At 39.2% G+C, this 15,793-nt stretch overlaps 1 protein-coding gene across 1 annotated transcript in view; it reads right to left on the bottom strand.

The window, feature by feature from the left end:
* birc6 (baculoviral IAP repeat containing 6) overlaps positions 1-15,793 on the bottom strand; it is a 78,120-nt gene that overhangs the window by 30,220 nt on the left and 32,107 nt on the right. Inside the window, 13 exon segments of the mRNA XM_043262819.1 lie at positions 2,307-2,524; positions 3,775-4,075; positions 4,267-4,463; positions 9,026-9,199; positions 9,684-9,845; positions 9,970-10,101; positions 11,114-11,243; positions 12,559-12,702; positions 13,363-13,716; positions 13,718-14,252; positions 14,621-14,845; positions 15,231-15,339; positions 15,523-15,779. Of these exon segments, the coding sequence (XP_043118754.1) occupies positions 2,307-2,524; positions 3,775-4,075; positions 4,267-4,463; positions 9,026-9,199; positions 9,684-9,845; positions 9,970-10,101; positions 11,114-11,243; positions 12,559-12,702; positions 13,363-13,716; positions 13,718-14,252; positions 14,621-14,845; positions 15,231-15,339; positions 15,523-15,779 (2,938 nt within the window).

The raw sequence follows: 15,793 nt of genomic DNA, 5'->3' as shown, positions 1-15,793 counted from the left end.
TTGTCAGGTTCACAATGTAGATTTACCTGAAAGCTGAAAGTCCCTGAGAGCAAGAATTAAACCGAAAGTTCATGCACTGTATCTTTAAGCCTTGCTAACATGCTAATGAACTCTGATTGGCTAACATTTACGTAATCGTTCTTCACTCTTCAAGTCTCCTATGCTCAATAATGCTTCATTTAAAAACGCAAGTTAAAATTAATATTGTGAAACACTACAATTTGAAACAACAGTTGCTATTTTAATATTTTAAAATGTAATTTATTTCTGAGATGGCAAAGCAGAATTTTCAACAGCCACTATTCCAAACTTCAGTATCACAACCTTTCAGAAAGCATTCTAACATGTTGATTTGATTGATTAGGGAGTATTATTTTGAAAACAGCTGTGCTGCTTAATATTTTTGTGGACACTATTAAACATCTGTTCAGGATTTGTTCGGGAACAGTATTTATAATTTTTTTTTGTCATTTTACAATGTCTTTACAGCTTTTATTCATGTAAAACGTCTTGAATAAAAGTAGTCATTTCTTTAAAAAAAAAAAAATCCCTTAGAGACTGAAAGTAGACGCAGATGCATTACCTAGACTCTCTTCCACACACTGTCACTCTGGTTTTTGACATTGATTGTTCCAGACGTGACGCTCTGCTGAAATTTACTGCTTGCTTTAAAGAGTGACAGCATGTCACAACATTATGAGGGGAAACAATGAGGTCAGAAGCTGTGCATCAGCTGGATAACAGGCTAGTAGACTGTAAAAAGAGTGGTGCAATTCCCATACTTCCATAGAATGCACTTTACTTTAAATCCTGTGATATTATGGGAGGTAACATTGAAGAAAATAGAGGAATGGTTGCAGGCTGGACTCAAACCAGCTTAAGTATCTCAAGCCTTCTTTTCGACTATGCAAAGATCTTTAGTGAACATACAGAAGGAGGGGCAAACAGGAGAGTGAAAGAGAGAATAGAATAAATATGCGCTGACCGCAGGACTCTTCTTCAGCTGAGCGCGAACGGGTTTAATATTTGCTCTGCCAATACTTCTGCCGCCCCAAGGACGCCCATTATGATTCTGACAGGCCACTGGCCACCGCTCAAATCCTCAGCCCTGAACCCACCCCTCACCAAACTATAAATCCACACACAGACACACCGCCCTCCACAGAGTATCATTTTTGCGTTTTTTCCCCCTCTTAAACACTGGAATTTAAAAAATAGATTTTAATAAAACCTGTCTGTGAGGGCTGAATATTGATTTTTATGAAAGTCATTTGCTTTGGTATTGGGGGTCTGATGATGATGGTCGCTTTTTTCATTATTTTCTCATTATGATTGTGCTGCAGTTGTCCTCTGTAAAGACGCTTTCATTTCAGCTGCGTGAAACTCCCTATAATCATGTAATGACTAAAAGAGCTGTCCAACTCTTCTCTATACCTTCTGCTTTAATAGGACTACACTACACCTGAATGAGCGGTTCTCTTTCTATCTCTCTCCTTCACTCACACACACACCTCTCCTCATTAAGTCAAGGGCTCTGAATAAAGAGCCCTTCAGCAGTCTGTAAAGAGTGGCTACCACAGTCATTAATAAAATGACATGTCTCAGTCTGAGAAACATCTCCATTAAGGTCTTTATAGGAGTGTCTTTTCCTTCCTCTGCACACACTCACAAATTATCTGAACATAGCAGTTACGTACCGTTCTTTATCATTATATCTTTCCCTGAAGTCCACTTACAATTTTAGTCTGGATCATTGAAACAGATCAGTTGGATTGAGAATGAATTATTCAGACTGGTTCTGTGAATTGAATCAATAAATATTTAACTCAAAAGAATGACTCATTCACAAATCAGGCATTACCATTTCTTTCATGAAGATTAAGAGGAAGATATGCGCAAGTAACTACTTTATTGCAGTCTGTTACTAACACAAGGAATATATAGAATTGACACTGATTTTAAGTGGACTATTTTGACAATTTCTTTACTACCTTTTTGGTTGTTACACTGGTGTGTATGGAGAATCAAAAATCTCTCAAAAAAATCTTAATTTGTGTTCCAAAGATCTTACCGATGAACAAAGGTCTTACGAGTTTGGAATGACATGAGGGTGAGTAATAACTGACACCATTTTTGGTGTCTAAATCTTTAAACTCCCCTTCTGGTTCATTTAAATCTGTACCAGTTAAGCTCACAGTCAATCTTTAGTTGATGTTCTCATGTTTGTCACAAAAAATTGATTGTTGACTGATTGATGATTGTTGTGGACCAAAGGGCATGTAATCTGTGTGTGGGTTAACACTGACCTCACTGGAGTTGGCACTGCCGCTGGGCACTCTGGGAGCGTGATGGCTGAGGGCAGATAGGCAGGCCAGGATGAGGTGAATTGCACCGATCTCAAGAGCCATACGCCTCAACAGCAGCCCGTCATCCGTAGTAAGGGGAGTTGAGCTGAACAATGACCGGAGCACGTGGAAGGGCAACGTGGGCAGAACGTTAGCAGAGGGAGACTGCAAGATGTGACCTGGGATGAGAAAGACAGATAAAGAGAATGTAAAGAAGTCTCTAAATGAGAAAACTTGCTTTAAACAATCAAAATATAATTTTCTCTACAACTCAATAACAATCTTAACCAGTCTACCAATACATCAAGTAATCAGATGACCAATCCACAGTCCAGACTGACAGAAATACACAGTGGGCAGCCAATTCAGGCTCAATTAAAGCAGTCGATGAAGCAACCACGCAGTAACCCAATCAATGCTTCCCGTAGGGCAAACGTAGAATTGTGTGTGTATCTGCCTGTAGGCTGTTTACATATAACAGCCATTAGAGAGGTTTGATTCCCATCTGGAGGTTTATTTAAACTAGTAGAGGTGTTTATGATAGGGTTTATGAGTAGCTCTATTTGAGAGGCTTCACTTGTCCAATTTAGGAAAGGTTTGGGCCAGAGCTGTAACATGCTTAAGAAAAGCTGAAAAGTAAAGCATACATTATTGTTTAAATGTCTGGGATCAAACTAAATTAATACTATTATTCAAGCAAGGGCACATACATTTTTTCACATTAAAGTGTAATTTAAAATGTAGAACAAAAGTTTTCTATCTCAGATAAACTTTCAACTATTCAAAACCTTTGATATTAAGTAAGTAAATAAATGTTTCCTGAGAACTGAGCATACCAGAATGACTTGTGAAGGATCATGTAACACAGAAAAACTGAGCTTCGCCATTACAGGAATAAAATACATTTAAAAAAATATTCACATGAAAACAGCTATTGTTGCAACGATATTTCAATAAATTAAAAAAAAAAAAAAAAAAAATGTTTGTTAGTCTCTGATATTGCTGTTCCATGGAACAACTGATCAGTGCAAAACCAAGTCAATGTGAGACCTGTGTGTACAAAGTCAAAAAAATCAAAAGGCATGCATAATAATATGGTGATGAAATATGCGTCATACGCACTCTACACAGACCCTCATGTACGCATAAAAAGTAATAGCCTGTTTAATATGAAAGAGGAGTCTGAAAGGTCTTTTAGACAGTGACTTAAGAGGTTGATGGTAGACACAGATATGCAGGGGTTGCTGATTAGGGAATCAAAAGTGTTTCACATCAGTCTGCTCTGTGTCAATCAATAATCTCTGTCTCTCAAATGCACGCACAGGGCTACGGGATAAGTGAACAACACACAGTCAATATGAAACTCACTTTACATAAAATTGTAAACCATTTCAGAAGCAGTGCTTTTTTGTACTTAAGTGGTACGTACTTCCTTCTCCATCATCTGTGACGCCCAGCACAAGTCTGAGCAAACATTGAGCATGTTTCCTCTCCTTCAGCAGGACCTCAGCATACCCCGGCAGCCGCAGAAACAAGCCAAACGCCGCCAGTGAATGGGCAGGGATGGGCGACATTGTCTGAACGGAGGATTTGATGGGCGGAGGCTCAGCCGCAATCGTCTCGGGCGCCTCGTAAACAAGCTCTCCGGACTGCTCGATGGTGACCCACTCAAACTGATCGCTGTCTTTTGGCTTCTCCTGTGTAGTGGATGGCACCACTGGGGCACTGACCTGCACAGAACGATCCGGACAAACGGACTCAGAGGGCACCCAAATGAACAGAAATGCTGAGTACCTAAGTCCATGGTCACCGGGTGAGTGCGTAAGGGCTTATAAAGCAGAAATGGAGTGAAACTTCAAAGAAATAACCTATGCGGTATAATTTGATTTTGTAAAGAAAGCAAGCTTGCGGATATACTGACCTGCTGGATGACGTCGGGGTACAGCATGGGAAGTCTCTCTGCGATGAGCGCCAAGCCGCCCATACCTGCAAAAACCTGCAGGGGGGACTGGATAGGGCTGGTTTCTAGGAGGGTGTCATCTACTGCAGCATCCAAACCTTCATCACCTGGGGTCATTGGTTCATCATCCGGACAGCCGCTTAGCATCTCACAGTGATCTACAGGAAAAGAACAGAAAGGAAACGCATCATTCAATCTGTCGTCAATAAAATCTTAAAACGTCTAGCTGTAAATAAAGTGGTCTCAATTGTTCACATCATAAACCATGATGTCCAACCGAGCAGTACTGCACAAGAGCTCATATCTGCTCTCATAAATCAGATTATTCCTGTAAATCAGGTTTCTTTACTGAGATTGAGGATCGATGCGAGAGAATGAAAGGAATGTCAGAGGAATTATTGGCTGTTAAATGTTTGTGTACACACAGAATAGAAATGAATCCGCACTCAAATGCGAACCTGCTTTAAAGAGTTTACAGCCGACATAATGTCTCAAGTTAGATTTCTTTACAGACACCCAAATACAGCTGACAATAAAAGCAAAAACGTTTTAATGCTTAAAAGCTCCCGTTGGCATTCTCAGTAAACATCAAAATCTACATTATACATTGAAAGCTTATTATTTTGAAGAAATAAATTATTCTTGAGCACTAAATCAGTACATTAAAATAATTTATGAAGGATTGTGAGACACAAGACCAGAGTAATGGCTGAAGAACATTAAACTTTGCAGTCATAAGAATATATATTCTTTTCAATTAAAATACAAAATAGTTAATTGGTTTATTGGTTATTTTTTTGCAATATTACTGCTATACTGTATGTGATGCAGCTTTGGTAAGGATAAAAGTCTTCTTTCAAAAAAAACCTTAAAATTATATAAATAAATATATATAAAAACTTTTGAATAAGAGTGCATATTGAAACGCAGCAATTTTTTCACCAATTTTGCATCAATACTTTAAGATTGTACCAATATTTCTGTGTACATTCATATAATTCCATACAGTTCAATAAATAGTTTAAATAACCATTTCTCCTCAAGAAGAAAAATCCTTTTTGATTTACATTTTTTTTTTTAAATTACTTAAATTCTGACAGATTCATTAATAAAGCAATGGAATGGTTTAATGGATTCATTAAAAAAATAAATAAAAACATTAAAATAAAATAATAATAATAATAATAATAATTCACTAACAACGCAGTCATCATATGACTTGAGCAAGTTTCACTTCACCAAAAAGCAATTTCTAGTCTATGAAAAAAAGTAAAAATTTATAACTTTCTATCACTTTTACAGGGCTCAAACAAAATCAATTCAAGATTAATATTTTATTTTAGCAGACGTGGTGCTTTCCACAGAATTAATTTATAGAGATTCAGCTTTCTAGAGAGGACATTAGTCTGCTCAGCCCTGTCTCTGTAAAGGCCAACAACAGAACAAGTGTGAGACTAAGAAAGAAATAATATTTACAGACTATTCATGGATTTAAGCTCTGGGGATAGTGCAGGCCTTTTTTTTTCTTTTAAACTGTTGTTGTTATTTCAGTTGGTTGGTTCGGAATCAGAGATCTTTGTCTCTTTGATGTTGTGATCAGTACAAGGAAAACAGCAGATGAACGTAAAACTCGAAGCCAAAAATTCTTGCTGGAGAGATGAACAAAGCAGCTGTGAAATACGCTAACATCACAATTGCTATAGGGAAGTCGGTAGGGCGTATTTGATCTTAGTTTTGTAACAGACCAGCATGTCTCAGAAAACCTACTTTGCAAGTCTGGAGTCTGTGTTCAGGAACAAACTCATTGCCAACAGGTCGATGGCACGTCACAATAACAAGCGGCAACGGTTCAGATCACCGCCTGTGGTTGGAGTGCCTTCCATACACTTCCTCCACAGAGAGATGGATGGACTCCAGGCAGAGAGGAGAGAAGTATCCCTGGGCTGGTGAGCATCCTTTTAGCTCCTCGATGGAGGGGTGCGAGATGAAAGTGTGTGGAAAGAAGCAGAGTTGTGTACGCCAACAGTGATTTGACTCTGCTAAGACGGCCAATTAGCCGGAGGGTGGGGTGAGTCCCCCAGGCACCATCACTAAACTGAAAACTTCTGATGCCAGACTCTACGGGTGCCATCAAACGCAGCCTGCTCCAAGACTCCTTACTGAGCCAAACAAACAAACGAACGCTGTGTGCTCGGGAAAGCCAGTGGAGCGAAGTAAACAAATAGTGCCAGATCTTCACCTCCAGATGAAAATTCAACAGTTTGAGAGTCACCCTGTCTCGACAAGGCACAACATGGCAACTTTGCACTGTTAAATCATTTTTTGTACTGAAAGCAAAATACTGCTACACTGTCTCTACCTCAGATATGATTGTTGCAATCAATAAAAAAATATATATATACTGTATATATAAAATATACATAATTATCTCACACACACATTATATACACTTAAGCATTTTATATATATCATATATTTTCTGACCTGCTAATTTAAATAATATTGTTTTTAATTGCATGTCTATTCTGCTGTAGAAATGCAAACTGTATTTAAAAAAGAATTTAAAATATATTTAAGCTCTACTAATCATCTGTGCTATTACCGTGAAAACAATTTGTAAAAACAGGTAGCTAGTTAGTTTTTTTTTTTTTAAAAACATTAATAATAATATTAATAAAATGAATACATTTTAGAAATAAGAATTTTAAAATGGTAACATCTCATGTAACAATGGTCACATACACAATGCATTTAAATCAGTTCAACTTTTAGTGCTTAATCCTGTTCTGTACACACACCGTTCAGTAATTTACAGGAGTGACAACCACATTCTACTTCCAAATGAACTGCAATGTGACAGCTGCTTTTACAGAAATGTTGCACAGTTTGTACAGAACCAAACTTAACAACTGGTTGCTGATGATGACTTCACAGGACTTCCGCTAATGATTATGTGCCAACGCTGTTACCTCAGACATTGCAGGATGGCAGGGAGAAGTATGTTGTGGACGGGAATTTAAATAGTACGGTTTGACCGATGTTATCACGTCTCTTCATTTCTGATCTTTATTTTATTATCAGCAGCAAAAACAAAACTCGCTAAGCTGTGGGCTTGTTTTGATAACTACGGTATGTTGCTATGGTTTCCTCCGTGTCAATCATCACAGATGAGGGAGTGAGTCTTGTTCCACACATGGAATAACCATTTAGGGGATTCACTCCCATATCTAAATGCGCTTCTCACTTACAAAAATGTACAGCGTGTACGTGGCCAATAATAGTGGAAGCATACTGGCAATTGGAAGTTCAACTGTCAAGCTGTTTTTGCTTAATTAGTAAAACGTTTTAATTTTCCTTTAAAATACAAATAAAGACAGATTTTAGATTAAATTACCAGTGATGTAAAGCTATGTGATTTACAAACTATATTGTTTCACAACGCTTGTCACTGCTGATTTGGAAAAAAGACTCAGATTAACACAAGAAGTTGTCAGATTCAGCTCTTGATGTTTTGTCGTGCCTGATTAGGACACTTTCCCATCACAGGTGACACCCAGAGTCTGTGTTAGCAGATTCACCTGAGCTGACATCATCAGCTTTAACAGGAACTCTGTATATATGAGAGTATGAACATTCGCTCATTCCAACAGGGCAGAATCAATCAAGAGTATTGGCAATCTGGTGGGGAGGCAGCTGTCATTGTCAGGACGGGGGCGGCTCTTTTTTTATCCCTCAGAAAGCATTACACATCATTGACAGAGCAAAGCAAAATCATCTGACATCTGACGGTGCAGGACACTGGGGGGGAAATATGTGTGGGTGCACACGCAAGCACAAACACACAAGGCCAATCAGGAGATTTTTTCCTAGGCTGGCAAAAAATGGGATATGTGGGAGAGGGAAGTTAAACTGCAGAAGAACCTTGGATGGGAACATAGACTGAGTATCATGAAACAGTGGAAGGAAAGCACCTTCTGCTGAGTTTGTAATGAATGACTCTTTAGGCTTAAACGATTAAAGTTCTTTTCAGTGCATCAAACAGAAAATAAAACAAAAAAACTGCAGAGTGTGCATAATGTAGACTGATTCCAAAAAGATTCTATGAGCAGGTTGTTTTTAGTGAGTCCAAAACTTTGTGTGACTCATTCAATCTTTTTTTGTTTGCTTGTTTGTTTGAGCAGATTCTTTTTACAGTGTGAGCAACAAATGAATAGTTGTCTTTAAACTGCTAGTTGTTCAGTTACTGGTTGGAATAAGTCTGCCCTGTACAATTTTTAGCGATAGCAGAGTAAATTTCTTTCTTTGGCACCTAACTGAACTGATTTTATCATTTAATGACCAGAGTTATTTATATATTATTAATACTCAGAATTAGCTTTTTAATAGGGATGTCGGTTAACCATTAACTGCTCATAAGAATTTTGACAGATTAATCTCTCTTTTTTTTTTAATCAATTTATCTAAATATTTTAAAAGGTCTGATGCATGGTCAAAATATGCTGTGTGTATCTCGTATGTAAAAGAAAAAAAAATTACGCCTTGTATCTCCGAGGCATACATTACTCATTTTCCCTGTGTGTTAAATGTCTGGCTTGACTCTTGGTAATGTATTTTACCTTCCTATGATTCGACTATCAGTCAAATAACGGCAATATTTGACAATTTAGATTGGACTAGATTGGACATCTTTAGTCGGGGCACCCCTACTTCGCACCCATACCTTTCTCGGTGCGAAGCCTTTTGAAGGAATCTGTCTTGGAGAGCCCGGGGTCTGAGATGACCTTTGACCCCAGTTTGACCGTCAGGTCAATGGAACGGTATCCCTGAGGAAGTTTACGCTCATACAGCAGTGTCAGCAGCTGAGCTAAGGTCATCTCCGGCGGCAACGGCTGACCTGAAGAGAGAGAGAGAAAAAAAATAAAGATTTCAACCAGGGTTTACAAACTAATTTTCAATTAATAAATGTTTTTTTTAAAAAAGATGTGTGTCATTTTTTCAACCAAATAGCAAGCGAATGAGACTACAACTTTTTATTTTTTCCCCCCATTTGATGATACTCATGAAGCATGAATTAAATGCTTCACCTCTGAAGTACTGAAAGGCTTGTTACATGGAACAGAATGAGACAACGAGAGATCAGTGGGATAGAATTAAGCTTTGAAATTGACATTCATCAGACTCTCTGCATCTCTGAATAAATGCAGTGAGGTGAAGTGGCAGGCAGACAGGGACATACACTGAGGTGACCTCTACTCTCATCCTAATCTGTATGGAAGAGCCAAGGGTGGGCGAAGAGGGGGAACACAAAGAGTACAGAGTGGGCGAGAGGACCGGACAGAAAGTGAGCGCGTGACAGAACAAGAGTGTGTGTTTTGTACCCGGCAGTAGTTTGTGACAGAGGTGGAAGACAGGCACACTGATGGTTTTGGCAGACGGATCAACTCCTGAGGAAGCTGCCAGCTTGTCACTGAGGACTCGCCCTCGTCGGGATGGAGGACGAGGAGGAGTGGACAAGGCCCTCTTTGACTGAGACTTCAGACCTGAAACAAAGCATAAAGGTGAGATGCAACATGGGTAAACTAATTCAAAGGTCTACGATCTCTGTGTTATTTTGTCTCGGTAGTTAACTCCAAGGGAATATACAAAAATGGAATTAAATGGTACCTGAGGCAACAACAACACTGTAGTTGTCTTGAAAACCATTATCAGCTTTCATCTTTTCTTTTTCCTCATGGTTTTTCTTCTCTTTATCCTCCTTTTGTTCATTGATCAGTTTGGCCGTGATGCTAGGAGTGTCTAAAAAATATGCAAGATCTTTCAATTTTATCTCACTGTGTGCGTGTATGCATTCTTCAACCAGTCTGCAGCTCTAAAAATACACTTCCCTTTAGAGACATATGCATCGATGTACATGTCAGCTTAACTGATAATCTGAATTATTAATGCTAAAGCTGCAATATCCGTGAGAAGACACACCAATTCATAACGATAACACGCTACGCTTCCTGTGAGGGTCTTCCATCAGCGGAAGTGATGCGAGCACGAGAGCGGCTCAGAGACAGGACATCTTACATATATACTGTGACTCTTGCCGTCCTCTGAGAAAAGGAAGACTATATCTGCCATGTTCAAGGTCTCTGGAGACAAGCCATTCATCACAAATACATGCTGATGGCCATGCCACACGGCAGATCCAGACCTACATGCTTTGCGCATCAGACCTTGAAAGTCTGAAGATGTGGCAAAAGCGAGATCTGATAGATCTGATACACTGCTGCAGTGTGCTACTGAAGTTACTAAAGTTGCAACTATAAAAAAATTTTTTTATTATTATTGTGGAAAATCATAATAAAAAATTTTCAGGATTCTTTGATAAACAGCATTATTTGAAACAGAAATCTTACAATATGAATGTCTTTGCTATAATTTTCAATTAACTTCACTTTAACGCCTCTTCACTGGATAAAAGCTTACATGTCTGGGTAACACTTAACAATAAGGTTCATTAGTTAACAACATTACTTAGCATGAAGCAAAAATGAAAAATACTTCTACAGCATTTATTAATCTTAGTTAATGCTAATTTCAGCATTTACTGATGCATTATTACAACAAGTTGAATGAACAATAAATGATTGTATTTTATGAATTAATGTTAACAAAAATGAAAAAACACTAATAAATGTATTGATCATTATCTATGTTAGTTAATACATTAACTAATGTTAACACACAACACTTTATTTCTTTAAAAGGAAAATCTAATCTCACTGTTCCCAAACAGTAGTGTAATACAATGTCCTCTTACCTGAGACGCGGTCCAATACTTCAGACAGTGTGGTTGATATGGGAAGATGCAGTTTGCGAAACTTGTGCCCTGCTCCGTACATGGGGTGCTGGATCACGTGACTAGTAGCATTAATTCGCCCTTTATACAGCTAAAGCAAAGAAAGAGAGAAACACAAACGGATGATTTAAAACTGTCACTTTTGCATTGATTATTTTAGTTCCAGTTTTATTAATCAGTTTTTTTCAAAAATAAAATGTTTTAATCACATCCTAGCTCTTCATTTCGTTTCATTAACAACAATCTGGATTTTAAAAATTTACAATATTTAAAAATGCCTTGTCAAATGTCATTTGACTGTTTAGTGATAATGATCATAATGTCAGTTTTCTAACACTACGGTTATATGGGAAAACGAAAAAAAAAATTACAATGACATTTAGCAAAAAAACAACAACTCAATATGCATCAGTAAAGATTTCAATATCTACATTGGCAATCCTAACAACTTAATTTGCCTTGAAGGTGGACTTAAAGGTACACTGAAAAAAATACATTCCTGCCTTTGAGAGGACGCCCCGTATAGTACGCCTCTCCGGCCTGATCTAATGTGTAAACATTAACTTTTAAGAGCTCCTCTGTCGGGACTCTCTGTGAAAACCAGATGATTAATCTGACCTGAAACGCACACAGTCCCGCCGTAATTTACTGAAGGAACGACCTGCTGAATGACTCTACAGCTAAAAAAAGATGCCTTACGTCTTTACGATTTGGCTTCGTTCCGGTTTTGGCAGACGGAGGAGAGGCATAACTCTACATGTCATATTAGGGGTGAACTGGTTATGTCCTCCAACATTTAGATTATATTAAAAGGTGAAACGTATAATTGCTAGCAACACCACACAGAATTGCAAAATGATTTTCTTAAACAACTCGCTATTTTCTGCTAAACTAGCCATTTTACCCAGCTAAACAACTCAGGTACTCAAACTACAGGTACTCCGAATGGGCACCAGTGTGTGTGGACTCCTGCATGATTGACAAGGATGAGAGGATAAACCTGCCCTCTAGTGGTGTCCTAGTGCACTTTGCCTTGAAAAGAACTGCAGCTCTGAAGCAGTGGAGGTTTAAATCCCTCTGAGATGATGTAAAGGTCAGGGTAATTTTCCTTGTAAGTGAAGAGGCTTTTCTGAGCTTTACAGCAACAGTAATAAATCATTTAACAGACTAACCAAGCAAAACAACTTCTATATAAAATCTAATATTAGCTTAGAACAATGTTTCAGCTTTAGATAGATTTTCAAAGCACATGGCGTTAAGATTGTGTGTGTGTGTGTGTGTGTGTGTGTGTGTGTGTGTGTGTGTGTGTGTGAGAGAGTGTGTGTGTGAGTGTGAGAGAGTGAGTGTGAGTGTGTGAGAGAGAGAGAGGAGAGAGAGAGAGAGAAAGAGAGAGAGAGATCACCTACCGGACAGGGAGACTGAAGGAAGACAGTAACTTTCTCGTCTTCAAGCATAAGTTGTAGGAAGAGCCGACGTATAAATCCAGAAATGTTCCCTGAGACTGGAACGTTACCTCGCTGAGGAGCTGACTGGAACAGCTCACACAAAACCTTTACACACAAAGAGAAATACATTTACTTTTATCACTGTTATATTCTGTCATATTGCTAAGCCCTAAAACATGCTCCATTGTAATGCACCAATACATTATAGACATGATAGTATGACTTTCTGTAAAGCTGCTCTAAAACGTCATGTAACAATATACAAATTATCTGACCTAACTACACAATTAAAATGATACTATTATATATTATGTATAAGGTGAAAATATATTTCTTGACTCTAATCTTATCTAATCTCTAATCTTTAATCTTTCATATTTTAACTATTTGGAGATGTATTATATATATTTTACAACTTAAAAAGATTTAATATGATTTTCTCAATATTTAGATTTTTTTAGCACCCTCAGACTCCAGATTTTTTGGTTAAAAAATTTTTGGCTAATAGTTTAATTATTTTAAATTTTAATTTCTTAATATATTCACAAACACAAACACACACAAACTTGAACAAACACATACATATAAAATGTAAGGACCCAAAGAAAATGTTAACAACTAACAACAAGGCAAGATGATGTAATCTCACAGATTTTAGAGTAACATTTCTGTATTTCGGTAGCAACAATTTACTTATTTTTCAGATTTACCTTATTGTCTAAGAAAAAACATTAAATGAGACTCAAAAAAGCACCCCAAACACACCTGTGCCATGAGCCTCTGGTTGTTTGGATGGCAGGAAATGCATTGGAGGAAAAAAGCCACGGTGGCATTCTCAATGGCTGTCCTCTGCTGGGTAGTGAGTCCACTGCTGCGGCTCGTTGACGCCAGTGAGTAAGACGCCCCTGAGGTGTGAGGTGCGGCGCTGGCGTGTGAGGTGCTGGGTGATGTACCGTGCCCAGAAATACTGCTGCTGCTGCCACTGTTTGCACTGGCATTAGCAGCCCCACTGGCACTAGAGTGGCACAAGAGAAACAACAGCGCCGTCCAGAGAGGGTTCACTTCTGGTCCACCCAACCAGTCCTTCATAGTGTGACTGTTTCCTACTTCCGTTAGAAACACGCAATACAGGTGCTGCCAGCTCAGGAGACAGTGGCGGCCTGTTTGAGGATGATGAGGGTTGGTTGTGTGAGTATGAGCGTCTCTCTGCCTGTGCCGAGAATCCAACAGGCAAGGGAAGGTCTGCGCTGACCAACAGGTTGCAGCAAAGGTCGGCCAAGCTGCGAACAAGCAAGGAAGGCAGACCAGAGTCCAACAGCTGCTGGATGGCACCGGGAGACTGAGACGCAGCTGCGAGGGTCACCAACTGGCTTTCTGAGAGCGAGATGGGCACTGTTACTGGTGTCCGAGCATGCTTGGAGTCATCTGTGAGGGAGGCGGCACTGTTTAAGTCATGCTGCTTCTTGCCATCGTCCGTCATGGCCATACGCCTCTGTGCATTTGTCTGGGCAGCAGGGGGAGCCACGATGCCCATCCAGGACATCAGCAGAGAAAAGTAACTAGGGTGGATGTGGCACATGGAACAAAGCAAACTGTCCACAGCCTTCTTTAAAACCACGTTAGAGGGCAAAGACATCGACCAGTTGTACAACAACCTACAAAAGACAGAAAACGAGACAAGCAGCTCTTGAATTAAAAGTTCGGATTGCCTAAAAACAGGCTCATGATTTACTAATGCACCGAATTGTTCATGGAAAAGGCTGTCTCTGTTTTATTTGCTTCACATACACAGCGAAGGTTGTTTCACTTTGTTCTACTGTGTACGCATTAAGTATTCATACCTGAAGAGAGAGTGAAATGTAGAAGAGTGCGGGAGAGAAAAAGCAGCATATGTACTCTCAGACTTTCACAGTGCAGAGCAGCACCAAAACGCACCTCAGGCATAAACACGCATTCATCTAAAACTCTTGCTAGAACATTTGCATGGCAAGACTGTAAAAAGTTAACGTGCTTGCAGACTCACTCGAAAAGCTCTCTGTTGAGCAGACCGGGCAAGTCGTAATCCACAGGCAGTTCATAACTGTGCCATAAGACGGAGGCCACGCAGTGCAGATGTGATGGGGACGGCATGAGCAACCCATATTCCCTTGAGGGTGGAGCGCTTGGGCCCACATAGGTCGACGGGGAACTCTGCTTCAGGGCAGCGACACGGGATGAGTCATAAACCCACTGTAACAGAGCCTGGATCCTACAAAACAATCATAAACATTACTCAAGTTATCCAAAACCACAAAAAAAAAAAAAAAAAAAAAAAAAAAAAATCATATGAACTCAGGTGTAACAGGAAAACAAATGCAATGCAATTTCTACCTACAAGAAAAACAATTATGCTTTGGTAAAACCTAATAGTGGAGTCAGAACTCTGAGACAAAAAGTAAATAATAAGCAAATCAAAATAATAACATACCAACTCATCATGACAAAACTTTAATTAAACAAAACAGGTACAAAAAAATGTAACATAATAACATAAACCGACTCTGGAAAGTCTCTCCAGTCAAACTATAAACACTTCAAACAAGCTCATAGAAAGCTTAATGGTTTAGTTTTCTGTTGTGATGCAAAAAACAGACCTGTCTTTGGTACCGGGGTCCTGAGTGGTGCCCAGCTGGTAGAGAATATCTATAGTTGAGTCTGATGAAAGGCCATTTAACCTCCCAAAGAGCAGCGGACTATTTAGATCTGCAACAAAAAAACATAAAACCACCACTCAGGTAAAAGGTGAGCCTAACAAAATCAAGATGTCAGATCATTAAAAGGATGAAAAACTCAAACTCTCCGAATTGACAAATAGCACAAATCAATGTGATATCGCTTGACATTTATAGCAGTCAGACATTAATAATAAAAAATCTTTAGTCTTACTGGCCAAATCAGTGCCGGAAGCAGCACAGTTACGCAGCAAGATGTCAATAAGTTTGAGGCCTATGCGTGTGGACTGCAGGCCGATTTTCACCAGCACTGCCTCAATGTTGGGCGAGTGCATCCCACAGTATGGAGACATGAGGAGGGCGGCGCAGGTCTGCAGGAGGTTTGCTGTGGGAGCAGCAGCGCTGGCCATCATGGCCTCCAGATCAGAAACGTGAGTCAAGCAATGATGGAGCAACCGTAACCAGCCAATGCTGAGAAAGAAAGA

The sequence above is a fragment of the Puntigrus tetrazona genome, chromosome 17, assembly GCF_018831695.1.
Source record: "Puntigrus tetrazona isolate hp1 chromosome 17, ASM1883169v1, whole genome shotgun sequence".
Lineage (NCBI taxonomy): Eukaryota > Metazoa > Chordata > Actinopteri > Cypriniformes > Cyprinidae > Puntigrus > Puntigrus tetrazona.
This window is presented reverse-complemented; position numbering and strand designations above follow the sequence as displayed.